Source organism: Camelus ferus, chromosome 6 (genome assembly GCF_009834535.1).
Source record: "Camelus ferus isolate YT-003-E chromosome 6, BCGSAC_Cfer_1.0, whole genome shotgun sequence".
Classification (NCBI taxonomy): domain Eukaryota; kingdom Metazoa; phylum Chordata; class Mammalia; order Artiodactyla; family Camelidae; genus Camelus; species Camelus ferus.
In genome coordinates this window covers 21,865,140-21,891,364 of record NC_045701.1, presented here as the reverse complement: position 1 = coordinate 21,891,364, position 26,225 = coordinate 21,865,140, and the positions used below count along the sequence as shown (strand labels likewise).

At 54.4% G+C, this 26,225-nt stretch overlaps 3 protein-coding genes across 3 annotated transcripts in view; all 3 read right to left on the bottom strand.

Annotated features, from left to right (window-relative positions):
• The window catches only part of SPTBN5 (spectrin beta, non-erythrocytic 5), a 36,818-nt gene extending 33,800 nt beyond the window's left edge, over nt 1–3,018 (bottom strand). The window contains exons 1-4 of the mRNA XM_032480867.1: nt 2,702–3,018; nt 2,416–2,616; nt 2,129–2,335; nt 615–753 (exon numbers count right to left, since the gene is read on the bottom strand). Of these exons, the coding sequence (XP_032336758.1) occupies nt 615–753; nt 2,129–2,335; nt 2,416–2,616; nt 2,702–2,896 (742 nt within the window). The 5' untranslated portion in view covers nt 2,897–3,018. The remainder of the gene's footprint in view (nt 1–614; nt 754–2,128; nt 2,336–2,415; nt 2,617–2,701) is intronic.
• A 76-nt stretch (nt 3,019–3,094) lies between these two features.
• Nucleotides 3,095–12,981, bottom strand: LOC116664142 (spectrin beta chain, non-erythrocytic 5-like). Its single transcript, XM_032481466.1, has 9 exons — nt 12,847–12,981; nt 12,248–12,420; nt 11,838–12,005; nt 9,037–9,153; nt 6,808–6,965; nt 6,070–6,298; nt 4,594–5,225; nt 3,458–3,596; nt 3,095–3,344 (listed from the first exon to the last, which is right to left on the bottom strand). The coding sequence occupies exons 2-9, from the start codon at nt 12,356–12,358 to the stop codon at nt 3,108–3,110; spliced, it is 1,791 nt and encodes a 596-aa protein (XP_032337357.1). The 5' UTR covers nt 12,359–12,420; nt 12,847–12,981; the 3' UTR covers nt 3,095–3,107.
• Nucleotides 12,982–15,305: 2,324 nt separating this feature from the next.
• The window catches only part of EHD4 (EH domain containing 4), a 75,494-nt gene continuing 64,574 nt past the window's right edge, over nt 15,306–26,225 (bottom strand). Inside the window, exons 5-6 of the mRNA XM_006178853.3 lie at nt 23,194–23,358; nt 15,306–19,294 (exon numbers count right to left, since the gene is read on the bottom strand). Of these exons, the coding sequence (XP_006178915.2) occupies nt 18,758–19,294; nt 23,194–23,358 (702 nt within the window). The 3' untranslated portion in view covers nt 15,306–18,757. The remainder of the gene's footprint in view (nt 19,295–23,193; nt 23,359–26,225) is intronic.

Here is a 26,225-nt window from a genome sequence, read left to right as displayed (position 1 = left end):
GGGGATGACTGGAACAGTCTGGGGCTGCTGGGAAAGATTTCAAGGACAAGGTAGGCCTCAGTGAGCCCTGCTGGGGGAGTAGCATTTGCAGAGTGGGAGGCAAAGTGGTTCTGGTGGCAGGAGCTGGGGCAGAGATGGGTAGGGGAAGCAACAGGCTGGCTCTTCTGAGGGGGGAGGATGAGCATCTTGCCTCCATCCCTCTGTGCCTCTGGCAGCTTGAGGGGACTGAAGAAAAGGAATAGGCACAGAGAAAGACTGAAAATGGGGGAAAAAAGAGTTGTTCAGATCCATTCCTCCCTCTTTGGTGGGAGGCTATAGCTCAGTGGTAGATCACATGCTTAGCATGCACAAGGTCCGGGGTTCAATCCCGAGTCCCTCCTCCAAAAATAAATAAATAAACCTAATTACCTCCCCCGATTCCCCCCAAAAGAGACTGGAAAGGGGGGAAAAAAAGGAAGACTCAGAATTTCAGACAGCTCCACATCTTTCTGCTGAGCCCCAAGTGGCCTTTCCTTAACTTCCTCCCTTCAGTCCTTAGAGATGCCACAGAGAACCACATGGAATAAATTTATGAAGCTCTGTTAAGGTTCCCACATGGGGTCTTGGCCTTGTACCTCTGCAGATGAAGCTCATCTGGTCCTGAGGGCACTCTGCCTGGTGCTGGCTGCCCGGCACTGCCAAAATGCGGGTTCCAACCCGGGGTCTCCCGGTCGCATGCCCATCAACTCTGCTCCAGCCTTCTGGGGGCTCCCTCTGTATGGAGGAGGGAAAGCTCTGCTTAGCTGCCAAAGTGGCGCCTACTCCCAGCAGAGAGGGCATCTCTGCACCAACCCACCAGCATTATTAGGCAAAGCAAGGGTCTGAAAATACCAGGGACAAGGAGTAACCCCTCTATCAATGCCAAGGGGGCTGGGCAGGTGAGGACACAAAAGAAGGATAAGGTTCCTTGCATTCATTCATTTAAAAAATTAACTCAAGCAGGCCACACAGAACAGGAGGAAGGCAATACCAAAAGCAATATGCGTTAGTATAATGCAAGGGCTAGGCTAGGAGCTAAACATCATAGCTACACAGTGAGGGATAAGGTGGAAACAGCCCTGGACCAGGAGTTGGGAGGCCTCTCCAGCAGGTCTTAGGGCAGGAATTTGGTCTCTGTGGAACTTGGTTACCTCATCTGTAAAGTGAGGGGGCTGGACCAGACTACTTCTAACACACTGTGAATCTATTTTCAAAAATTGTTAATTGTGTGCTCCAGGGAATAAATAAACGCAAAGGAAAAGGGTTAGCTCAACTTCAGCTAACTTAGAATCATAGACCTTTCGGACCTGGTAGTCTGGTCCTGGTAGTCAGGACCAGGACCAGGACCAGGACCAGAATCCCAGTCAGCTGCCGACTAGCCACCAGGCCCCGTCCTAAGATATGAGGACTTGAGCTGCAGCTCTGCGGGTGCATGGGACATGGCTGGGCAGAGGGAGGGTGTGCGGGACATGGTGCTTCCTTAGGATGAGTAAAGGGGCCAAATGAGAGCACAGGGTCTGAGGGCCATGATTTACACATCTTGAGCTACATATATGCTTCTTGAAAGATAAGCATAAACCCTCATAGGGCTGGATCAACCTGCCCACCAGGTAGGTATGTTTTTTTAAAGACTGTAGGCTTAATGAACTGCAGAGGTGGGGTTCAGAAAGCAGTCTGCTGTAGTGATTAAGCCACCCAAAGCCTACAAGGGCCAAGTCAGGAGAGAGAGCTCAACAGGGCTGCAGGTGAAGGGTCAGTCTTAGGCCTGGTGGAGACAGTAAAGGGACACTCCTGGAGGAACCTGAACAGTGCCTGGAAACTGGTGGACGAAGTGAGCAACACCAAACTACACTTGGATGGCCTCCAATCATGGGCAGACAGGACTCCACTAACTCAAGGCGGGGTTGGGGGAGGTGGGTGGCAGGGGAGATGCTGCTGAGGAGGGATGTGCACCCTGGAGCCCAGAGAAAGCCCGCAATTTCCGGTTCAGGGGCCACAAAAGCCCTCCCATTTCCACCCTCTGTGTGACCGAGGGACGAAGGGCACAGCACGTGCATTTGGTATCCGAAGCCTGTGGGTCTGGGTCCCTGCCCAGTTGGTCCCCACGCACCAGGAGTGACGCCCGGGCCGCTGCCGCCCGCGCCTGCTCGTCCAGTCGCCGCAGCTCGGCCCCGAAGGCCCACAAGGAGCGCTCCTGCCGCAGATGGCGCCGCAGCAAGGCTTCGGCGGCCGCCTGGTCCTGCCCAAAAGACGAGCTCTCCAGCGTCAACCGCCGCTCCCGGAGCCACGTGGCCACCTCTGACACGTCAGCGAAGTACTGCGGGGAGGAGGGCAGGCTGGGCACTGGCCCACCTCGCACGCCACGCCCGGCCGCCCGCTGCCCGCCCGCTCCGCTACCTGCTGGACAAGCAGCGCTGCCTGCAGCCGCGCTCCCCGCCCCGCCGCCAGGGCCTGGAGCCGCTGCCACGCGCCGTGCACCGCCTCGGCCCTCTCTCGGGGATCCGGCCGCGTTGGGGGCCCGTGCGCACTCAGGTCGCGTCCCCTCTGCACGAGATCAGCGCACAAGGCCTGGCGGCGGCAGAGCTCAGCTTCCAGGACCTGGAGGAGCGCAGAATAAGGAGCTAGTTGAGAAGGGTGGCAGGGCAGGGAGGGGGGAACTGACAGGGTGCAGGGTAGCAGGTACCTTGTGTTTCTGCAGAGCCGCTGAGATCTGGCTGAGATCCTTGCCCAGGGCTGCATCCTCCATCAGCTGTCTGCACTCCCTCAACCAGGCTTCCTCCTCCTCACAGTCGTGCAGGAGCTCTGCCCTCTGCAGGGTCTGCTCCAGCAAGGCCCTCCTGAGGGACAGTAAGGGCCATCGAGGGGCTGGGGGAGTCATGGGGCTTGGGGAGGGGGTTCCCCACCAGGCTTAGATACTCCTCCTTAGACAGGAGTTTTCTTTTCCTTGGATGACTCAACAGAGGAGACAGAGGCCTTGAGGGGTGAGGGTCAGCATAGAGGAAGTCGCAGGTAGCAGTATTTTATCCTGGGCAAGAGGTAATTTGGGTTACAGAAAGTTCTGGAGAAGTTAGGGGAGTTCAGGGGAGCTCTTACCGGGACCTGGCAAGAGACACGAGGCTCTGGTGGAGCTGGGCCAGTGCCCTGGCCTTGGCCTGCAGCACCTCCACACTAGTGCCCAGGGAAGAGTCCAGCTCTGTTGTCTGGTGGGCAAGATAGCTCACATGGGCTCCATGGGCTGAGAGCTGGGCCTCCAGCAGGTCATGCCTCTGCAGAAGCTCCACTACCTCTGCCAGCTGCTGCCCACTGGCCGTGGAGCTGGCCAGCACCTGGCCAGGGATGGACGAGGGGTTATTAAAGTCCCAGAGTGCTGAGTCCCCGTGAGTGCTAGGGCTGGCACAGCCTGCTGTGTTTCCCAGGTGTTGGCTGGTCCGGAGCCCACCTGCAGCTCATTGAGCTGGTTGGAGGCAGTTTCTACCTCCTGCAGCAGGCTCAGCACAGCCTGCATGCCTGCCATCTGCTTCCTCTGTCCTTGGAGACGCTGAAGCAGCCTCTCCCAGCGCTGAGTGATCTCCAGTTGCCTGGGGGACACGAGAATTAGGGTGATGTCCACAGGACTGGGGCATGGAAGATACCTCGGGGTGCATAGTTGGTGGTGGTGGGTCTTGGCTATGCTGGAGGGGCCTGAGTTCCGTGGCTGGGGCTGTGAGCATCCTACCCTGGGGCAGTTGGGGTAGTGTCCCCAGGATTTAGACAAAGGCAGAGAATCTGGAAGGAGGGCCTGGGAGGTCCCGACATCCAGAGTGATCATTGTAAGACAAAAGTTAGATTGTGTCACTCCTCTGCTCCAGCCCTGCTGTGATTTCCTATCCTTGCTATGCCCTGCAGGGCCCAGCACTATCTCTGCTCGCACCCCTCACCCCCACATCTCCCTGATATCAACTCCAACTTGTTCACGTGGCCAACACTGGCGTCTGTGCTGTTTTTCAAACATGCCAGGTATGTGCCCACCTTGGGACACTGAGCTAGCCGTTCCCTCTTCCTAGTAGAGTCCGTCCCCCTGTCTGTATGGCTTCTTCTCACTTCTTTCTGGTCTTTGCTCAAAAGTGAACCTTCTCTGACCACCCAATCTAACCTCCTCCCCCCACCTTGGCACCCCATATCCCCTCTTCTGCTTTATTATTTTTTAAAACCACTATCTCACATGTTATGTATTTTTCTGTTCTCCTTAGTAGTATGTAAGCTCTTTTAGGGGAGGGATTTTTGTTTGTCCTCTTCACTGCTAAATTTCCATCACCTAGAACAGTACTTGGGACATAGTAGGCACTCCATAAATGCTTGTTTAGTAAATGAATTAATAAGAGGCTCTCTAGAAAGGACAGTGCTTTACCAAAAGGGATCCATTATGGATGGTAGAATTTCAGGCATCAGTGGGAGCTAGATTTTTTTTTTTAAAGGGAGCCTTGAACCCATAAGTCACTCCCTCCTCTGTGGCCAGGAATGGGCAAATGTAAAGACAGGGGTATGGTAGTAAGGCCCTAGTCTGTTTTGAAGACGGTTCATGTGTTCGGGGCTCACCTGCAGGCCACATCTGCCCAGCCGTGGTAGTGCTCCTGCTGGAGGATGTGCGCAACTTCGGCTAGGGCCTGGAAGCGCCCCTCCTGGGGCAGGATGCTGGCCTCCAGCATGCCCAGCCTCTGGGCGGCCACTTCCATTGTGGCCGGGCTGGCTGGCAGGGCTGTGACCTGGTCCAGCACCTGCTCTGTGTCTGCCAGAAAGCTCTCCCGGAGGGCCGCCTTACGCTGGAAGCGCCGGGCTAGGGTTTCCAACCGCTCTAGTTGCAGGAGCCTCTGCTGCAGGGCCTGGCTCCTTGAGGCCTCTGCCCGCTCCAGGCCTGCCCAGCGCTGGGACAGCTCCACAGGGCCCAGGCCCTCGTGAGGCAGGAAGGGCCTGCGGTTCTGGGCTCGGAGTGCCGTCTGCAGCCGGAAGAGCAGGGCCTCTGTGGCCCCTCGCTGCTGCAGCCGCGGTGGCTTCTCCTGGGTGCGGAAGGCGGCAAAGGCCACCAGTAGCTGGCGCATGGCCAGCAGGGTGTCTGGGAAATCCCGCGCCTCCAGCTGTACCTGCTTCTCCGCAATCCAGCAAAGCAGGTCGGCCACCAGCTGCTCGTACTGGGTCTGCAGAGCTTCTGTCTCCTGGAGCTGAAGCAGGATCTGGAGGGGATGAGAAGGGGTCAGGGCGGCACCTCAGGACAGGCCCTGGAATCCAGGCCCTGGAAGCCCTCCCCTTTGGAGTGCTGAGTGCCAGCCGCTTGCCCAGGTGGGCAGCAGCTTCCCTCAGCTGAGGATGCACTAAAGGGAGGGTCCTCCCCGCCCCCAGAGAAGCAGGTCTGCCTCCATTCCACACTCAGAACTTGGAGTGTGGGGCTTCTGTCCTGTCTGCCTCTGTATTATCTTACCTCATTTGGCCTCAACTCTAGGGGTGCTATCCTTCTGAGCCTTTTCCCCCCTCCCTGAGGCCCCCACACCCCTAAAGCAGCTCAGAGCCCTTTGCCTGGATCCCCTCTCCCAGGCCCAGCTGAGACACCCACCCTGAGAACAGCCCTCCCAGGCCTCAGCCTCTGCCATCGTGCCCAGAGGGTAAGAAAGCCCCCCAAAAACATGGACTCAGCCAGCGGAGCCGCTCTGTGCTTGTCCTTGCAGATGCCAGCTCTCTAAGCCTTTTAATCCCATTAGGAGCTCAACAGCCTAGGAGCAGAGGGGGCGGGGCCGGGGGCAGGAAGAGGTGCCGCTCCCCCGGCAGTCCTGTGTGCCAGGCACTGTGCTCATGCTCCCGTGAACACTCAGAGCAGCCTTCTGTTACCCAAGATTAATTATCTATTACCCAGGCGGTGGCGTCTTCTTTTCACAGATGGGATGCAGTAAAGTTAGGTGACATGGCGAAGGCTACTAGGCAGCTAGAAAGGGGCAGAGGCAGCCTTCAAACCCAGGTGTGTCTGACTCCGTAGCCCACTTTCGCCCCACCTCTCCTCGGTGCCACCTTCCCTTTGTCACCAACCTTCGAGAGTCTCCTCTGGACAGTCTGCTCCTGATGCAGGCGGGAGAAGTGGTGGTAGTAGAGGGAGACGTAAGTCATGATGGACCGCTCATCAGGCTGCAGGGCCGCCACGTCCTCGGGGTCTAGCAGCTGAGCGATACCCAGGTCCTGCTCAGCCACGCAGAAAGCACAGTGGAGGTTGTGCAGTGGGCGGTCGGGTCGCAGGGAGCTGTAGTCAAGCAGGTCAGGCCTGGGCGGAGAGCAGGCAGGGCTCTTCACCGGAGTAATTGATTGCTTGGGTTTAAGTGGACTTGTTAAAAAGGCAAACCAGCTCTTACTGATCACAACTGATCATTACCATCACAACTGATGTGCATCAGTTTCCCCTGATGATTATTTGAGACCACAGCTGAAGGAATAGGGCTTGGATAGAGCTCAGGAGCCAGGCTCCTGGGTAGGGGGAGAAACTCCAAAAGGTCAAGTACTTGATAGGGAGAGGAATGAAAACGGAATCAGGGTCACAGAGGGTGGAGGAAGGCAGATTAAAGGCAAACCTGGCCAATTCCATGGAGTGGGGAGAGGTAGCAAAGACCAGGGCCTCAGCTGTCAGCCATCTCTACCTCTGTGCCTAGCACAGGGGCCAGAGGGACGTGGAAGGATGGGCAGGTTGAGGACTCGAGTCCTGGAGCAGTTGGCTCAGTGGAGGGAGGCCTCTGGGAAGGAGGCTGAGGAGGGTGCTGGGTCCCCTCCCTCATGCACCTGTGGGCATGGATGAGGGCACTGAAGCCAAGCCCATCACTCCAGCTTCGGGAGAAGTCGGTGATGTTGACGCAGGCATAGCCGGCCGTCTTCCGCTGGCACCAGACCAGCAGGGCTTCCTTGGAGGACAGGAGGGCTGCGCTGGCCCCAAACTCCTCCTGGAAGGACAGGGCAGCAGGTCGTCATGCAGGTACGGGAAGGGGACAGCAGAGCCTGCAGGAGAGGCAGTCTGGGCATGGTTGGGATCCTGCTCCCCCCACCTGGAGGCGGTACGGACTGCCCTCTCTTCGTAGCATCTAATTGTACTTGCTTTCACTTATGGTGGGCAGGGATAAGAGGTGTGAGAGAAAGACTCCTTTCAAAGAAGCAAGGTGCTTGAAAGCTGTCGCCTCTGAGCAGCTGGCTTTGAGTCACAACTGGTGACAACAGCAGCAGTAGCTCTTGTTTCTCTGGCCCTTCTGATGCCCTGGGCACTGTGCTCACTGACCCTTGGCTGCATGGAATTGAGGCTGGGCTCGTCATGGCGGGCTTCCTGCCAGCCAGGCACCAGGCCCACACAAGTGGCTTTTCGCCCTCACAGCCCTCTGAGGGAGGCACTGTTAGTATTTACTTGCTATGGACGGCGCCGTGAGGTGCAGTGAGACTGGGACACTGCCCTGGGTTCCCCAGCTCATAGGGGAGGGTTTCTCTTGATCCAGAAATGTCTGACAGAGAGCCCGCCTGTCTGTCCCTTCAACGTCTCAGGCTGGGCTGCTTCTTAGGACTGGAAAATGACCATCTATATTTGGTTTCAATCCCCGCATATTCCTCTGGTTGATAATTTCCTTTATTCTGCGTCTGCCCACCTGCCCCCTCCCCATCCCTCTTTCACTCAGGGCTTCTTCCCCTCCCCCTTCCCGGCTTCTACTTCTTTCCCTGCCTCCCTGCCTTCCATTCCTCATCCCTGTAGTCCTCAGTGGTTCTCTCCTTCTGTCCACTCCTTTCTCGCCAATCACACGGCCCAGAGTTCTCATCTCCTTTCTCCCCTCTGCTAATTCCTGTTTATAAACTCAGAGTGTCAAAGCACAGCGGGCTGCATTTCCTTCCCTGCCCTTGGGGCCCCCGGAGCTTGGGGAGGAAGGACAGGTGGGTGGCAGCGCAGGGGAGGGGGAGGGGGAAAGGGCCCCGGGCCTGGAGCCTGGCTCTGCCACAGCCAGGCCGGCCCAGACACCCTGAGCACTGCACTAGGCTGGCGGACAAGAACCAGGAGAGATTCTGGGGACAAGCATGTGAAGGAGCAGGGTCAGCCTGGCCCCAGACACACCTGAGTTTGGCAGGGAGCAGGGCCTGAGCAGGCTGCGGGCAAGCAGAGCCAGCTGGGTGGTTGGTGGCTAATCAGGGGATGATGTGGACCTGCTACTCCCAAGGGAGAGGGCAGCAGCGGCACCTGGAACTGTCTGAGGGTACTGGGTAGGGGAGCAGAGCTTCCTGGAAGGGCTTGAGGTCAGTGAGAAATTCACCCACCCATTCATTTGCCACATAGGTGCTAGGCTCTGGGCATGCAGACAGGCAGGGCCCTTGCTTGCCTGGGGCTCACAGTCCCATCATGAGGGTCAAGGGTCCTCCTGGATTTGAGCCAAATCTGTGGCTTCTTTTCATTAGGATTCTCCAGGTTGGCTTTCTTAACCTACTGGAATCGAGTTTTTGGTGGGGTTTTGGAAACCGTGAAACAATAAAAATTAATAAATGTAAAGACTTCATGCGTTTACTCTTTCTGACCCAGTTGTGGGAAAATAAGAGGTAGAATGGAGGAAGATGGGGGACCATCTCTTTGGTCTTTAGAATACTAGGGATTTGGAAACGTCCAGGGCTGGGCGTCCCTCTATGTTTAATTTCCTCCAATGGTACATTAAGGGGTAATGAAAGTTACAGGGCTTCAATGCCAAGTAGGGAACAAATTTGGGGGTGAAAGGAAGGTGCTAGGCTGGTATCTTGACCCCCTCACTAGTGAATGACTTGTCTCAGATCAGGTTTGAAGCCCCTGAATCTAGTTCTCACTTCAGTATATTACGGTCTCTCTGATATTCTGAATTCTTTGCCTGTGGTTGAAGAGTGAATGGTCCTTGTGTGGATGGCAAGGGTCTGCTGTGGGATCCTAACAGTTGGTGGAACTGCTCTGCCCTCAGGGCTCTGAGGTGAGGCCAGGGCTGGGCTGGGCTGGGTAACTGGGCACTAGGGTCTGAGACATACCCTGTCCAGGGAGATGTGGGAAATCTGGAAACGCAGGATGATGACCCAGATGAGTCCCAGGATGAGTGTCTGGTCTCCATCCACGATGTTCTCTGGCCCAATGAGAGGTATTGGCACCTGTGGGCACAGTTGGCTGGGCTCAGCTGTGAGGGGCACGCACCAGAGAAGACTCAGAGAAACCAGAGGTCCAGGGTGCCGGCTTCTGGATGGGAGGCTCCTAGAATCTGTCTGGCTCCAGGAGGTCCCCAAGGGAGAAGCAGGCAGGCACAAGGTCAGCAAGCGAAGGCTTTCTAAGTGGCTGGGGCTTCGGCCCCAAGCCCCTCTGAGTGAAGCCCCAACCTGGTGAACTGGACTGGACCACTAGAGTGGGAGGCCTCCCCGTGTGTGTGTAAAGCCAGGCCAAGATCAATGAGGAGTTACAACAGTCCATGTATGAGCTCAAGAGACAGCACCAACAGTCTGCCTCCACCTCCCGGGGCATCTGGGGGAGGGCTTGGATCTCAGGCTCACACTTGAACCTCAGCCTTCTTCATCCATGTTCCACTTCCTATGAAATACTCAGATTCCCAAGCTCTACCCAATCAGACTCTCTTGGGCCAGGGCCCAGGAATTTGCATTTGCACCCAGGTCAAACACCTTGGTGGTTCTTATGTGCACTAAGGTTGAGAACCTGCTGCTCCAGACCTTGCCACTTGGACAGGGAGGGTTGAATCAGGGGAGAAAGGAACAGAATAAACATCAAAGCCACACTTGGCCTGGGCCCCCTCACCCTCTGGCTCCATCCTCCTCTTCTGGACCCCACGGCGCCAAGGCTCATGAGATTCTTGCGGTTCCTCGAGATTAAGCTCAGGCCTTGGGGCCTTTGTACTGGCTGCCCCTGCTGTCTGAAAATATTAGCTCCCAGATAGCCCCATGGCTACTACCTTCTCTTCTTTAAGTCTCGACTGAAATACTACTCTCTCAGTGAGGCCTACCCTGGCCCCTTTTAAAAAATCAAAACCTGAGGACTATTCATCTTCCCTAAATTAACAAGCTTGATCCCCTTGCCCTGCTCGGTGGGGATCTTGGTTTTGTTCCCTGATGTCTCCCAAGTATCTACACCGTGTCTGGCATATAGCAGGTAACGGACACACACGCACTGAGGAGAGACCCTCCGTAAGGCCTGGTGGGGAGCTGGCTTCAGCCAACCACCAGCCTGGTGGGAGGGCCTGCATTCTGGATGCTCCCCCTGGGGACACATTGTTGTATCTTCTTGTCTCTAAAGGATCTGCCCCACGCTCTGCCCTGTTCCCCTAACAACCCTGAGCCTTTCTGCCTTCTCCTCAGCTTGGAGTTGGAGTCTGCTCACATCAGCTCATGAGGGCTGATATTCCTGACTTAAGTGTTTAGTAAGTCGGGTACCAAGGCTTGGTCGGGTACCAAGGCTGCAGAAATCAGCAAATGCTGCAAACCAGGGCTTTTATTCACCCCCTTCCCCTAACCCCTCTGGGCCAGATAACTGGTTGTTAAACATTTACCAGCACACTGCTGATCTGGGTTCAAATAAACCGTATTCCCTGAAACTGCAGGCCCCTTGCACTCAGGTCTGGGCTTTGTGCTTGTGGTCCCCAAATCGGGCATCAGCCCCGGAGCACAAGGCAAGGGCTCCAGAAATGAGTGCATCCCGCATTCTGCTGCTTATTAACTATGTACTGGGAGCCACAGTTTGACCACAGCTGCCTTACGTGTAGAGCAGAGACAAGGCTGACGCTGTCACAGGCTGTCACTGTCACAGGCTGTGTGTCAGTGACATGCTGTCTCTCTGAGCTTGAGGGGGTGCTGCAGAGCCTCTGACAAAGGCCACAGGGCTTCACCCTTCCCAGGTTCCGGAGAGGAGGTAGCTGGCTCACAGGCCACTGCCCCTCTGTGTGGCTGGCAGCCTTCTACTCTCCCATGTGCCTGGGGACTGCAGTGCTCCTGTCCCTTGCTTTGGTTTCTCACCTTCCTGGCCTCCTTCCAGCACGCCAGCCTCCCAGGGGGCTGACTGTGACCTCCATTCCAGGACATAAGTGATGGGCACACACACCCAGGCTCAGCCCAGCCGGTTTCAGCTGGGACTTCGCAGTCTCCAGGGACAGCCACTTCATGCTTCAGCACCTGAGGCCAGGGGCCCCTGGGCTTCCCAATTCCCATTTATATTCTCAATATAAATGACCCCTGAACTGCCCCCCGACTCTGGCCATGAGGTTCCCTCCGTGTCCCTGGAGATCTTGTCGCCTTTAAATGACTATTTCTTTCGCCTGGCCCTTTCTCTCAGGGTCCCTCCTGTTTGCTGAGGCCCCTCCCTGCTACCTGGTCCAGCTTCTCTGAGGCAGACCCTGCATCCCTTCCCTCCACGGCCTGGCTCAGTCCCCTGTGTCCAACCCTCAGCCTCCTTCCATGGCCCCACATCCACGATCTGCTGGCCAGCATGGGTGTTGCCCAGTAAATAATGTCCTCATTTATGAAAAGAAAAGTTTAAGAGTACACTGACTCTCTCAGCGTGGGCTCCAGGGATTCCTTCATCACAGTTAATTCATGCCTACCCACTGGGGAAGATGGCCGTTCCTGCTCCCACAGGGTTGGGAGCTCCCTAGGCTGGGAGAACTGTGCAAGGAAGGGCTTTGCTTCCTGGACCTGTGTAATCCAGCTGCTCTTCCTGGGTTCTGGTCCCAGATCCTCTGCTCTGCTCTGTGGCCAGCCCAGGAAAGATGATCTAGTCGTCCAGCCTGGCCGTGTTGCCTACCTCAGAGCACATCCAGAAACCCTCTCCCCAGACCCACCTTGGCCCTGAGGAAGGCCAGAGCTCGGCTGCTGTTCTCCAGAAAGTGCACACGCATGCGGCCCCGGCTGGGGGGTGGCAAGGCCTCCCCTGAGATGAGCTCCAGCAGCCGCAGCAGGTGGGTGCCATCGGCCAGCTCTGTGAACAGGTTCTGGATCTTGATGCCCACCTGGAAGGGGATGGGGCAGGCCTGTGGTCAGCCCAGCCTCACCTGTCTGCCCTGTCCCAGGACCTGTGTGGTGCAGCCCAGAGCATCTGCTCTGAGGAAGGACCACTGGCCTCATCTGTGCCTTGGGGTCAAAAGAAGTGGCCTCAGTCAGATGACCTTATAGTCAGCCCCCCAGTGTCCACTGTCCAAGGAGCTGGGGGGATGGTAGAGGTGGGCTGGGAGGCACACCCGGCTACACTCACCCGGCCACGCTGGAAGATATTGTTGATCCACTTGGTGAAAGTCTTCTCCTGCATCCGCACGTGCCGTGCCTGCAGCTTGCGAATGTGGCCCATCTCATATGCAGAGTCCATGGTGGGACTGGACTGGGAGAGCCGCCCCAGGGCTCTGCCACTGGCTGCCTGCTTCAGGTACCCTGTAGCCCCAAGGAACTGCTGGGGCCTGTGGGGCTGACCAGCCATCAGACCTGGAGCCCTTTGGTGTTGAGGGACCACTAGACATTTCCCAAGCTGATGTTGGGGGCGTGGAGGTTGGGGGAGGAGTGGGGATACTGATGACTCCCTGGGAGAGGCATGTCTCTGCCAGGGGTGATGGGCCCTTCCCTGTCAGACTGTCCCCACATTTGGTGGGGGGTTGCAGCCTGGAACCTAGCCAGGTAAGTTCTGGTGCTCCTGGCTGGTGTCCTGTGCTCGAATGGCCCAGGGCCCCTTTTGTCCCACCCCACTTTCCGGATTCTTCTTTGAGAGTTCCTGCTGCCAGAGGTTTCCCCAGGACCCCAGCATTTGGCTGCTGCTCTTTGGGATGAATAGGGCAGGTGGAAGGAAAAGAGGAAACTGCTTACCTTGGTGATGTCCAGGCCCTGGGAGGAGAGCCGGCTGGACGGTTGGAGATGGCAGATAGCAGGGGCTGGGTGGGGAGGGAGAGAAATCAGGAGAGGCTGAGGCTGGAGCTGGGGCCACGCCATGGCCCTCCTCCTGAGCCAGCAGGGCAGGGGTGACACACAGCCGGCATTGTCCTCCCACCTGCCATGAGGCGTGGCCCAGACTGGGAGAGGGTGGCTCAAGAATGCTCCAGATCAATGTTCCAGGGTCTCCTCCTTCATCATCCTCCACTGCAAGTGCCCCTAGCATTAGGTGGGGGTCCTGGTTCCCAGACAAAGAGGCCCATGGGATGGTCTCCCCTGGCTCTGGGTGGGAGCACCATGGGGGCGCTGCAGTCTGGGTACAAGGCACTGCAGGGTAGAGCCTCTGGTCTGAGCTTCTGCACCCACTTCTTGGGTTGGGGCTGCCCTTCTGCACCCCTGCAAGGCCTCTTCGTAATCCCCACAGGGGTGGGAATGGGGGTGACCCCACTGGGCTGTAGCCTTTGCATCCTCTCCAGGGAGATGCACCACAGACCCAGGGAACCATTGGACCAGGGCTGGGCTTTCCAGGCCCTGATGGAGATGCACCCAACCTAGCCTTCATGTCTGGTGCTCCTTCACGCCTGGGGGCCACTTTCTGAAGGAGACTCTTCCTGGAAAGGGGTCACCTGGAGTTACAGAGTCCATGGAAATGACAGAGTCTCCTCCAGAATCAGAGACACAATGTTCACTCTTCAGGGCCACAGCGAGGCCCCATCACCTGTGCTCCCTCAGGGCTGGCTGGGCCCAGGGCTTGGAGGCAGAGGCTGTGGGGGGCACCTAGCAGGCCCCTCTCTCTCCCTCCCTGCAACCTTGGAGCACATGCCAGAGGGAGAGTGAGTTTTAATTCAGGTGGCTTCACAGAACAACCTGACTAAGCTCAGGGTTACTGTCACTGGGATGGGGTGTGTGTCTGTGGGTTCATCCACTCAGCAGCCCCAGCAACACTTCTCAGGGAGGCGTCCCTGACAGCCCAGGCTGGCAAGAGGGGCAGCGACCAGAGCCTGCCCTCGAGAGCTGGGCAAGACCCATCATCCCTGAATCCCGGCCATGGCTGGAAGTGAGGAGAGCAGTGCTCTTGGCCCAGGGCATCACGTGTGATGTGACCACCAGAGAGGATGGAGCTGCATGACGCTTTGCACACAGATCTCAACAGAAGTGGTTGTATTTGAGGTTGTTGAGTGGTGCTGGGGAACTGCTCTTCTTCCTCCCTAGATCAACTGCAGTAAAGCCACCGCACATGCTGCCAGGACTGGCTCATCTTTTGTCGTGACTAATTGCAGCCCCTGCTGAAATGAGAACCCCTATTGGTCAGTACAGTTTTGGAATATGTGTTGCAAGTAATTGAAATCTCAAGTCAAACGGGTTTAAACAATATAAAGGGAACATTTTGGCACACAATGGAAAAGTCTGGCAGGAGGAGGACTTTAGGTGAGGTTTGATCCAGCAGCTGAAATGATGCCATCACAGGCTTGGATTCCCTTTGCCTTTCTCAATGCCTCCTTCGTCTTTATCCTCCACGGCTCCACAAGGTGGTTGCTGCCAGCCTAACCTCACTCCTCTTCCCCCACCACCTCTGGGCACTTCTCTTAATGTTATTTATATTGTTGCCTCAATAGGCTCACTTCTTTGCACTGCATGGTTCAGAAAAAAGAGAACATCTCTCCCAGGAGTTGGAACAGAAGTCTGAGGGGCCTGGCTCTCATAGCCACAAGTCCATTCCTGAATAATTTCTGTGACGGGGGGGATGAACTACTCTAACTGGCTCAAGCCAATCAGAAGCCATCCTGGAAAGAGTGGGTGGCGTCTATCTCCCCAAACCGCATGGCTCAGACTGAGGGTGGGAAAGTGGGGAGTGTTCTGCAAAAGACATTCCTGGTCTAGATCACCAGAAGGGTGGATGGTGCCGGGGGGAACCCCAGATGTCTACTATGGGTGGTCCACACCTGTGAGGTGCGGCAAGAGGCAGGAGCAGGGCCGGCCAGCCAGGGGCTTCCCCCAAGCACTACTGTACCCTCAGGTGCTCAGGCCTGCTTCAGCACTGGACAGAGGCCACCTCCTGTGATGTCCTGTCCCCAGCCTCAGAAGGGTCTCTTCATGGTCCCCTCCAGTCTTGGCTTCTAGTCACTCTCAGTTGGGGCATGAGACTCCCTTGGGGCCTGCTCCCAGACCTGGCCTCTGCCCCCAGAAGATGGAGCTGCTTTCCTGCTGAGGAAGCCCCAGTTTGAGAATCTCCCAACCAGAGAGGATGCAGGAAGGGTCAGGGGTCACAGGGATGGCATGCAAAAGGGCCCAACTCCTCTGCCTTGTTTCAGAATGGATCCAAGGGATCCCTGCTTCATTCCCGAGATAGCTGACACACAGTCACTGGGAAAGCAGAGCCAGTGGGGAAAAGGTAGTGATTTTTTTCAGAAGTTTATTATCAGTAGATTTTTTTGTCTGACACTCCTAAACAAGATTACAAAAAAATAGAAGCATTGTATGTTAATTGCATTGGCTAATCGACAGGTCACTTGGTACACTCTTAAATTCGGCTATGTTTTCCCAAAAAAACCCAGTGGTTATCTGTCCTAAAAGTGTTATTCTTCTGCCACATTCCATGGAGGAAGTAAACAGTGCCTCAGTTAAATGCTTTCCTTATCTCCAAGGCAATCTGTCCAGGGTATTGCTCTGGACATCAGGAAGGAGTGTAGCTGCTAAGTGGAAAGGTTCCGGCGGTGGCTGTCAGGTCATGACTCCGGTGGTTAAACCCCACACTGGGCGGCAGACTCCAGCACAAGACATTCCTGGTGTGGTGAAGGGACACAGCGAAGGACCACGGCCTGGGCTTGGCCAAGGCCTCTCCTGCAGGCTGGTAATGGGGGTGGTTGGTGGGGGAGAGCAGGGGCGTTTGGCTTCTCATGTGCTCTCTAAACCCCCTGGACACCAGTCCCATGACAACAGTGTAAGAATCCAACTCTTAAGGCCCACTTTCCTGTGGGAGGAGCCACAGCCCCCAATCCAGGCGTTACTGCTGCATGACGACAAGCGTTCCAGAGAACGCAGTCCAGCCCTGGAGAAGCCAAAGCCAACCAAATGCATGACCCTCCCGTGTCACCCAAGCCCGCGGCGAGGAAAGAATCCATGTATGATGCCAAGCAGGTTGAATGTCAGCGTGTGGCTGTACAGCTGGGTTGGGGGGTGTCTCGGCAGGTGTCAGTGCAACCCTTCTGTACACGAAGGTTCAGGTGGGCATTATGAGCAGGCTCACAACTTGGAAGTCAACTTTCGGAGGAGTAGCAGAAGTTTTCATTTTTCCCCCCTAAACTTAAGAATGCAGAGGTTTGTGTTATGTGCTATCATGTGCTGATACAGCAAATGGACTCAAGATTCTTAGGTTTTCTTTGGTGGAATCACAGAGAGCACGAAGGTAGTTTCCGAGTTCTAGAGTTTACCTACCTCCACCCTCCCACCCATCTGCGAGCACGCTGTCAGGGGCACTGGGACAATGGGGTGGTGCAGGAGGGCAATGCGGCCGGTCAGAGTGCAGATCCTGAGGGCTTCGTGTTTGTCACCCTGCCATGTGAGGTCAGGGGACAAGGGTGTTTTGCACACAGATTCAAGGAACTCTGTGCAGGTCCTGGGGAGATATGGGTCCTTGCTTGGCCGCCGTCCCAAATGTTTTCCAGTGGTCTTCTTTCCAATCAACTTTTCATAATGGATAACTTCATGTTTTAAGAGATGATAACATGTGATTTCCTTTTTCTTCCTTATTTCTCAGCAGGGAAAGCATTCACAAAGATGTTTTCCCACCTGAGGGCATGGTGGGCGGGGATCACAACCTTACGAGGCGTTTCCATCCACGTAGAACCAGCAACCTTGTCTGCTGCTCCTCTAAAACACTATACCTCTATGTCCCTATGTCAATAAAACTTGGCCGTATCTACATTTGTACACACACAGTGTCAAAAATACATACTCATGTGACATATATGTGTATATATTTATCTTTATATATGACAATTGAGCAGAGTTAAATAAGCAAGATCATTCTGGATGGAAATCAGCTAACTAACCTTGGCATCTCTAAACTTTTGGACAAATGGACTCTCTCCTCTCTCAACCTTGCCCTTTGGTGGATCCACCGTGCTTACACGCTTGGGCAGTCCTCATGCGTTCACAGAACTATCTGCTCATATTACAGTACTGGAATTATTACAAATGTCTCTTTTCTATGTGTCTAATTTAAAAGTGCTCATTAAGATTAAAAACCAGGTTATGCATTTACTTCTCCGAAAACTAAATTATTTAGAGAGTAAGCTAGGGAGTGTGAGGGCTGGCATCTGGATAAAACCTTCTTTAAAATAAACATTTTCCCTTAAATCTGCAGTTCTGACCCTGATGTCACAGGTGACACCAGAAAAAAAAATGTGCTTTTTGGAAGACTTAGGTGGGACTGTTCAGATTTCATTCATTTTTGGTGCCGGCAGGGCCCCATGCCACATGGCTATCACTATTTCGAGTCTCTCTTATTGCATAAATAATGGAGAAAGGCACCTGCATCCTCCAGCTGGAGCCCACGTAGTTGGGAGCGTGACCTCCACTGGACATACGCATTTGAGCAAGTGGTCCAGGGAGGTTTACACGGGGCACCCGGGGTGAGAACACTCAGGTGCCGATGTACAGGTAGGTGCCCAAATCCTGCCTTGTGAGGCATTCATGGTACGAACCACACAACCTGTTGAAGATAAGGCTTTATACCAAAGATTCCATCTTGTTTCTGTATAAAGGCCTTTATCTTTTGTACAGAGACTGTATTTTAAAAAAAAGTGGACATAATAAAAATGCCTATTTTTTATAAAAATAGTGTTTAATGCTAGTAGAATGACCTCTTCTACCTGAGAGCCAGCGCGGGCTGGTCCCTCATCCCGTTGGTGTCCACAGGGCCAGGAAACTGCACACACCAAGCCATGTTTTTGCTGAATTTAAATCCTGCCATTGACCAAGGAGCCTTGGGGACGTGTAACCCACTAACTGACGACTGGGGAGAACGACCTCTTTTCTTACTCTAGTTTAAGTATGATAGACTTTGCTACAAATTATTGGATAGATCAGGGAAGCTAATCTTCTGATTTCAACGTGACTTGAAATGAATACTAGAAGTCTTGCAAGGGGTTAATAAAGGTTGTGAGTCCCAAATTCCTAACCAAACAGAACTTTGCTGGGAAGGCCCCAGGGGTAGGGGAGCCCTGGCGGGGGTCAGCCAGTGGGTGCTGGGACGGATGCCCTGGGCGACCTGGCTGCCTGCGTTGCAGGCCTGCAGAATGGACAGGGACACACAGACATGGGGCCGCCTCCTCTCAGAGCGGGAGCAGCAGGCTTCTCTTTGGTAGACAGTTTGGAGAGAACAGAAAGCCTCTCTGCTGCTTTTTTTCAAGCAGGAAATAAAATAAATCGGCTCCCCTTTGCTGCCTCCTGGCGCTCTCTGGGGGACAGACAGCCAGGTTCGTGATGATGAACAGTCCAGGGAAGCCCAGCAGAGCCCCGGCTCACTTCCCGTGGCTCCTGGGGTTCCACGTCTGCTTCTCCCAGCTTCTGAGCACTCTTGGGATGATTTCCCTTTCTTCTCAACCCTTCAATCTCCTAAACCACCCCCTCCCCCAATATTTTACTAGAAACTCGGAATTTTAGAGGTGAAGGACTTCATCTGGTGTCCAGCGCCTGCCCTCCGCATTCTACAGATGGGAAGATGAGGCACAGAGAGGGCAGCGCCTTGCCCAGGGCCGCTCAGTGGGTCGGCAGCAGCGTGGGCCTCAGGCCCTGGCCTCCGGATTCCCACCCCACGCCGCCTGCCCCGCACACGGCCTGCCCCTCAGTCGGCCTTTGACAAGGACTTCCGGTGGGAGGGGGGCACGAGGTGGGGGGGCAGGCTGTTGGGCAGCTCGTAGCCATCGAGCTTGATCTTGATGAGGTGCTTGGCCAGTGCGAACTCCTCCTCGTCCAGCATGCCGTCGCAGTCGCAGTCGGCCAGCTTCCAGATCTTGCCCAGCACGCTGTTGGGCAGCTTGGAGGTCACCATCTCCTTCTTGGCGTTGACGCCTGATATCTTGCCGTTGACGGGAGACAGGGTGTAGAAGAGCTCGTCATAGACGGGCTTGTCCTTGGCCACAACCCACTCCTCCTCGTCGGCGCCCTCCTTGGCGCCCTCCCCGTAGCCCTGGTTGAAGGGGCCCTCGGCCGTGCCGTCGAAGGCACCGCCCTGCACCAGCTGCGTGGGCATGCTCGTCTCCTCCTGGCTGATGAGGCTCATCAGGGACGAGATCTTGCTGCTCAGCATGTTGTCCACGGCCTCGATCAGCTTGGGCTTCAGCGAGTGGAATTTGGTGAAGTCATAGTTCTCAAGCTGTTCCTGGAAAAGGAGAAACCACAGGCTTAGTTAACGCCCTCCCTGTGGGAAGCAAATGGGGAGATGGATGGCCAAAGGAGATGAATGCTCCCTGAAAGCAGGCAGCGCATACCTGGAACTTTCTCTTTGGTGAGGTTCTCACATCTGAACTTGCCAGACACGGGAGTGGAACTTTAAAGCTGGGCCCTTCATCTTTACCCGGCAGGGCAGACAGACGATGCTGTTATTCAGAAGTGGAGCCCTGAGCCTTTGGATGGTGCAGGGGACAGAGCTGAAAGCTAAACAGCCTGACATATCTCTGAAGAGGTGCCTCCAACAATCTTCTCAGTAGCAAACTCTATGGCCGTCAAAGCAGGCTGGGCTGGGCTGACACCCGTTGGGCAGCCTGTGCTCGGTACGGAGCAGTGGGGTAGTTAGTGCAGGCTTGGCTGCTAAAGCGCATTCCAGTTTGTGTGTCCTTCATCCTCACTGATGGACGCAGTCACCTGCATGTCACCCCAACATCAGCACCAAACAGTGCTGCCAACACTTTGGGCGCCTGCTGCCGGCATCTCAGTTAGCCAAGGGAACTGAGAAGAGAAAGCCTGGGAGGAGGAGAGCAGGCAGCCTACACAAAAATCCAAGTGCTGCTGGGGTAAACAAGTCTAGATTCCCCTGGGTGCACGAACACCTACCCTATTTCCTCATGAATGAGCCTGAGCTCTGGGTACACACAGAGCCCCTGTGTCTGGTCAAGTGGACGAATGAAGGCGGTACCCACCCAAACTTTCTACCCGCCTGTAGGGGACATGGATTCAGACTGCAAACTTCTGGAAAACCGGCCAGGGGAAATGGCCACATATTTGCAGGAGTGGACAGGAAGCAGCAGCAGGAGCCATTCCCACCCTGAAGGGCACAGAGGAAATAAACTCTGCACTCATATCCCTGCGGTATCCGCCTCCTCAGCCCTGACCAGGGATGCGTGTGTAGGGGAGTGGGGTCCAAGTTACACCATGCCATCCCTGCCCTCCACCAGGGTGGCTCAGGGACTTTTTACTGGGATGAATGCACTGCAGAACTGAAAGATTTACCCATCAACAATTGTATCCATTGAAGCCACCAAGCCCAGGATCCTGGAGCTGCTCCCTCCCAAGAGACAAAAGTCAGTCCCAGCCCAGCCTCTGCTGGGGTCTCCCTTGCCCGCTCACTTCCAATGCGTACCAGAAAAGCAGTTTATGAATCCATTGGGAGGGTCCAAGCAGATGGGGATGGCTCTGCTGCCCTCTGTTGTTGAAACACTGCCAACTCATTGGCTGTAGGGGCCCAATTCTCCAAGGATAACTGAGTCAGCAATAAGGCTTTGCTAGTGCTCCCCTCATTCTGCAGTATGGATACGTCAGTGCAGCAAACCAGATTCCCTCCCCAAAGGCTGTAGGGTAGACACAGGCAGATGCACCAGCAGGTCATGGGCCTCCCCCAGCACTGGGCAAAAGCCTGCAAAATACAGTCAGCTCTTTGCTACAGCAAAGAGTCACCCTGTCCAGCTTGGTCCGTGAGAGCACAGGGAGAACAGAGAATTAAAGCTGGCTGCTGCATGATCCTGAGATGTGCAAAGATCATAATTAAGTCAGTTCCTAGCTTCTGCCCCTGCTGCTGTCCCAGACGCAGTCCATGAGAGGTTGAATGCCTGTGTTGGGGAGGATGTCAGATGCTCAGCAGACTCAGGGATGACAGAGGTCTCGACCCACACTGGGAAGCCCCAAAGCTTCCTGGGTGACTAGCCTGAAGTATCAGGCGACAGTAAGCATGTCTTTGGGATTCCAGGCCTGACTTGTTCCCTGGAGATTCCCTGAAAGGACTGGTGTGGTGGGATCAAGACCCGGCCACCTTCCTGAGGAATAATCCTTATCCAGCTTCCAGGAGTTTGCTCTGGAAACCGCTTATCTGTAAGCCCGGTGGGAGTCTGAGCCGGGTCAGGGTCTAAGAAACTCACTACCCTAGAGCCTGCTAGGATATAAACCGACGCTAACTTATTAACTCATTCAACATGTATTCATCGAGCGCCTGCTACACTCCAGGAGCTGGGGATATGGCTGGGAACGGGACATGGTCACTGGCTTCTTGGAATTACAGCCTGATATGGGAGAGACACACCGAATAAATTCATTACACTGAAGCACAACAGCACTTACGTCATAACAAGGAGCACATGTCCCAACAAGGGACTTTGCTGCCAAATCTTCACTGCTGGTCACAGTCATAGCAGCCAAGACTGTAACTCAGAATGGACCTCTGTAGGGGCAAGGAGTTTTATTTTTGCTGTTTGTTCATGGGTTTATTCCAGGGGCTGAAAATAGTGCCTGCCAATAGCAGACTTAATTAGTATTCTTAGGTGAATGAATACATGAACACAGGTGAATGGAGCGTCTGTCAGGTGGGACTCCTGCTCCTGGAAGTCCCAGGGAACACAGGTGTCCACTGAAGGTTCAAAGGCACTTGGTGTGGCCCTGACCACAGGGCCCTCAGTGAAGGTTCGGGCTCTTCCGTATCGTCCAGCTATATGGGCCGTGGCCGCTCCCAAGACCCAAGGTGAGGGACTGCCCCACTGGACAGCTCTGAGGGGCCTGAATGCCCTCTGACTGCCCAGGCCCAGGCTAGCGTGGTCAGGAGCAGTTCTGCCTAGAGATTTTCCCCCTCACATAGGAGCTCCCTGAGGACGGGCAGGGGAGGCCTCTCAGGGAGGCTCCAGGTCTGGGGAGCAGCATCTTGTGGGTGGGGCATCACGGGAGCCTCAGAAGGCCAGCAAGCCACAGACGCCCCACTAGGCATCGTGTGCACTGTGTACTTACTCATAGCTTTCATTTCAGTCAAGAAAACAATTTCCCTGCGAAAACATCTGAAGGCTACAAGGAAACAGTTGTCTTTCTGGTTGATCATGGGGTGCAGGGCATAACCCAAGGGTGTGAAAGCAGAACCTGCCTGGGAAGAGGCCCCAGAAGCTGTCAAATTAGCCATCCTGTGACCAGAAGAAAGCCCAATTCATCCTCTGAGTATAGGAGTACCAACCTCACTTCTTAAAAAAAGATGTTTCTATAAATATATTTTAAGTTGACTAAATCATATTTGACCAGAACACAGACACCAGAAGCATTCACCCGGAACCCAGGCATCACAACATAAGTGTAACCCACTCCTATTTTAGTGTGTACTGTACATGAAGTTTACATTAAGAAACCCCTCAGGATTGACGCGTCCCCTCCTGTGGCCTGCTGGTCTTGCCTCCACTGTTTACCTTTCCTCCTCCAGGTGGTCACGCTGGTCAGGTCAGGGTGGCAGCACCCACTAGGGCTCAGCTGGGGCTGCCCAGACACAACTCAGGGAGACTCTGAAATTAGGTCAAAGGCTGCCCAGTGTTGACCTTTAAGCAGGTCTTCAGTGGGCACAGCTTGCTGTGTCTAGGGAACTCCAGCCACGTCCACAGACCACCATGGCCCCTGACTGGGCCCCTGAGCCTGTGACAGCAACCCTGCCTGAGCACATAATCCCACAGCGCCGGGGAGGGCCAGCTTGAGGAGGCCACCTGAGGTGACCTCCAAGGTCACTCTCAGCTCTAATTCCCTTAAGGTTCTGGGATTCCAAAAACAGGTCTCACTTCAAGGTCAAAACGACCTTGAACACAGCCTAGGGGGCTGTGCGTGTGATTTTTTTTTTTTTCAGGTGAGCCTCATTTACATCTTGAAATGTCTCCCTATTGTTTACATGTATAGAGAGGCGGGCAATTTCTGCTTTGTCATTAGGAGCCTGTTATCATGGATTACTAGAGAGAGAAATTCACCGTGTTATCCTCCATTCTAAACCATGAAACCCTCACTGGTCCCCAGTAACCAGCTGGACAAAGTTGCAGTGCCCCTCTATCCCTGTACCTGCATTGCCTTGACCTCGGGGAAGTCCCCTGCAGATATCTGGTATTCTCGCTGCAGCTGAATGTAGATTTCTGGCAACCTGCTGATAAGCTCTCTCTTCTTGTTCTCCTTTCCAAATACACTTGGCATCTCCTTCTTCAGATGGCTGATGATGTAGGCGTGCACCTGGAGGGGTGTGTATCAGTGAGGACGAGCTATTCAGAACTGCACCAGAGAAGGACAAACACGACGGCACCTTCCACGCATCACAACACCCAACAGGTACCCCCACAGAGTCATGGTCCTTGGGACAGGAGGAGGGGCAAGGATCTGGGGAAAAGGAAATGAGGGGGTCTGAGTCGGAAAGATCTTGGCTCTGGTGATTAACCTAAGAAGACCTAAGAGGAAGTTTCACCAGGACCAGTGCACGGAAGTATCAGGAAATGAAGCTGGAAGTCAATCTGCATGGAAATCTGTGCCCAGTGACCAATGAGATGAGAATTCCCATAACTAAACTCCCCGCGGACAGTGTAGACCCGAGATCACTGAAATCATTTCCGCACAAGACCAGCTGCCTAGGACCAGGCTGGATGGCAGAAGCTCCCTGTGGGAGAGGGAACCACAGTACACGAGGAGGAAGCCCCAGAAACCCTGGTCACCTAGGGGTAGCAGGCCTGGCACTGTTACCCAAAGAGGGTGAATCCTGCTGTTAGGGCTCTGCTTGGACTGCGTCACCCCTTCCTTAACATTTCTACCCTTCTCTGATCTCCAACTTTAGGATGTTAAGAAATGTTCATTACAAAACTTCTCTTTGTATATCTAGAATTCTACAGAGTAATTTCCAAGTCAAGAAAATAAGTAAAATAAGAAAAGATGAAAAACAGGGCAGTGATTACAAAAAGAAAATGAGTATGTAGCTATGGAAAATCCTATTAGAGAAAACAGATGTCTACTGTACTCTTGTGGAAGAATGGCAATTGAATAAAGGGGGTGAGCAGATACATCCCACGGCTCAGCTGAGGGCCTCTGTGTAGGGATATACACTGGGCACAGCCAAAAACATTTTGCTAAGATTTGAACACTAAAATAAGCACATAATGCAAATGCTGACATGCTCGGACCAGACAATGCTAACTTCTCCATCTATATAAAGGTCATCTTAACATAAGCACACATTGTGCTGCCTGGCTGCTGTGACAAGTGTAGACTGGGAGAGATGCTTCTAAACCTTTCTGTCACTAGTAAACTTGTTTATTTACTTGTTTTTCAAGTTAAAACAATCAAAAATATTTACACGATTTAAAAAGATAACTAGAGAAATCCAAGGTTTGGGAGTCCTCTGTTTAGAATGATGGGCTTTAACTGCATTCCTGAGGATATGATGAAAAAGTGGTAAAATTAGTGAGACTAGTAACTTCCTTGCCTTGAATAGTGAATGCCTGGCTTCGTCTGGATGGGGCTGGGGAGGGTTCTGTGCAGCACCAAAGGACTTGGAGGGGCCGCCATACTCAGTTGGGGTGACCCAGCTGCTCACCAGCTGTCCTTGTGTCATTTCCTTGGCCTCGGCCCTCCTGGAACCTCAGGACTGGGCCTGTGGACACCTCTCTGTTCTATGCTCAGGCCCTGCCCTGCTCTGGAGCCAGCCCCACTCGAAGCAGGAAGTCCCACCACCTGCTCAGTCTCCCAACCATAAGGGCTTCTTTCCAAGACCCCTTCCCAGAGCTCAGGCCTGGGGCAGCTGCCAGTTCCCTGCAGCCCTCCCTGAGCCCCCTCACCACCTATTAGTGTGGCTCTCGGAGCTGCCAGGCCCCTGCTCCAGGAAGGCTGACTCCCTACCCAGCCCCTGGCTCCCCTGGGACTGGCACCCTGTTCTTGAACACTGCCTGGTATCCAGAGGCCTGTAGGTCACGTGCACCTGCCACAGTTCTCCTCCCACCACCTGGCACCTGCTCCCTTATCCCGCCCTCAGGGGTTCACTGCTGATGACCCAGGCTGCTGGCTAATAGGCCACCCTTGGATGCCAGGCCTCCGGTGCCCTGACATAACTGGGGCGGTTTCTGTGCCAGGCCTCAGCTCCCTCCTCCTCCTCCTTCTTGCCTGGCAAGCTACCTGAGTCATGACCCTCAGGTGACCCAACCAACCGGCTCATGCTGCAAGCTGCTCTCAGCCTCCACCACCACTTCCAGGAAGCTCTACCAGCCTGTTTTGTGGAGTCTCCTGCTGTGCTGTCACTGCATGGCCACCCCTTCCTGTCCTTCCCTGGGCATCCTAAGATGATAACTCAGGGTCAGATTCTATGCATGGGCCCTGCTTTTAAGAAGTTTATTGAGCTACGAGATAAATTATAATCCTCAGAATCATAGAGTATTAAATCTGGAAGGGCCCCCTATATCTGATTGAACTCCTGGTTCCAGGAAATTCGTATGACTTACCCAAGGTCATGCAACTAGTTAGGTGATGCCGAGCTGGCACCAGCATTCAACTGCCTCATTCCCTACCTTATAGAATTAAACTGCTTGTTGTGGATACAAATTAAAAATCTTACTGAAGCTGCTGAAGTCTGAAATTCAAAATGAACAACTTTGAGGTTTGGCTTCTGATCACTCCTAACCCACAGGGTCGCTTTGGGAAGGTTGTTGCCTCTCCCTGCCCCTCCCCATACACAAAAAATGGATACATTATGGCATGTAACCCTGTGAACACCACACAGAATGTGGGTAAAGACTACACTCTTCTAGCAAGTTGGCACCTGTGATCTTTTAAGGACTCTTGGTAAACAGGGCCTGAAATCCCCAAACCTCAGAAGTGACCTCAAAAGCTCACTTCTGCCCTATGGGTCAAAGGTATGTCTCCAAATAAACACAGGACCCAGGACCAGACCCGGCAATGGTCCCGTGGAAGGAGGTAGGAACAGCCTGAATGTCTGTTCTTTATAATGAGAGAGGAAGAGGAATGGGAGGGAGAGGACAGGTAGAAAGAGGAGGTGGGCAGGGCCTTCCTAGTTGGAAGGCGGGGTCGGGACCTGCCACTGCTGCCCACTCGCTGGCTGAGCA

Excerpts from the sequence above, each read along its gene's own strand:
- LOC116664142 (XM_032481466.1), bottom strand. The coding sequence starts at position 12,358 with ATGGACTCTGCATATGAGATGGGCCACATTCGCAAGCTGCAGGCACGG. Across the intron at positions 6,299-6,807 it reads GCCCTCATCCATGCCCACAG|GCCTGACCTGCTTGACTACA; the intron begins GTGCATGAGGGA and ends CTCTCCGCCCAG. Across the intron at positions 3,345-3,457 it reads ACCAGCTCAATGAGCTGCAG|GTGCTGGCCAGCTCCACGGC; the intron begins GTGGGCTCCGGA and ends ATCCCTGGCCAG.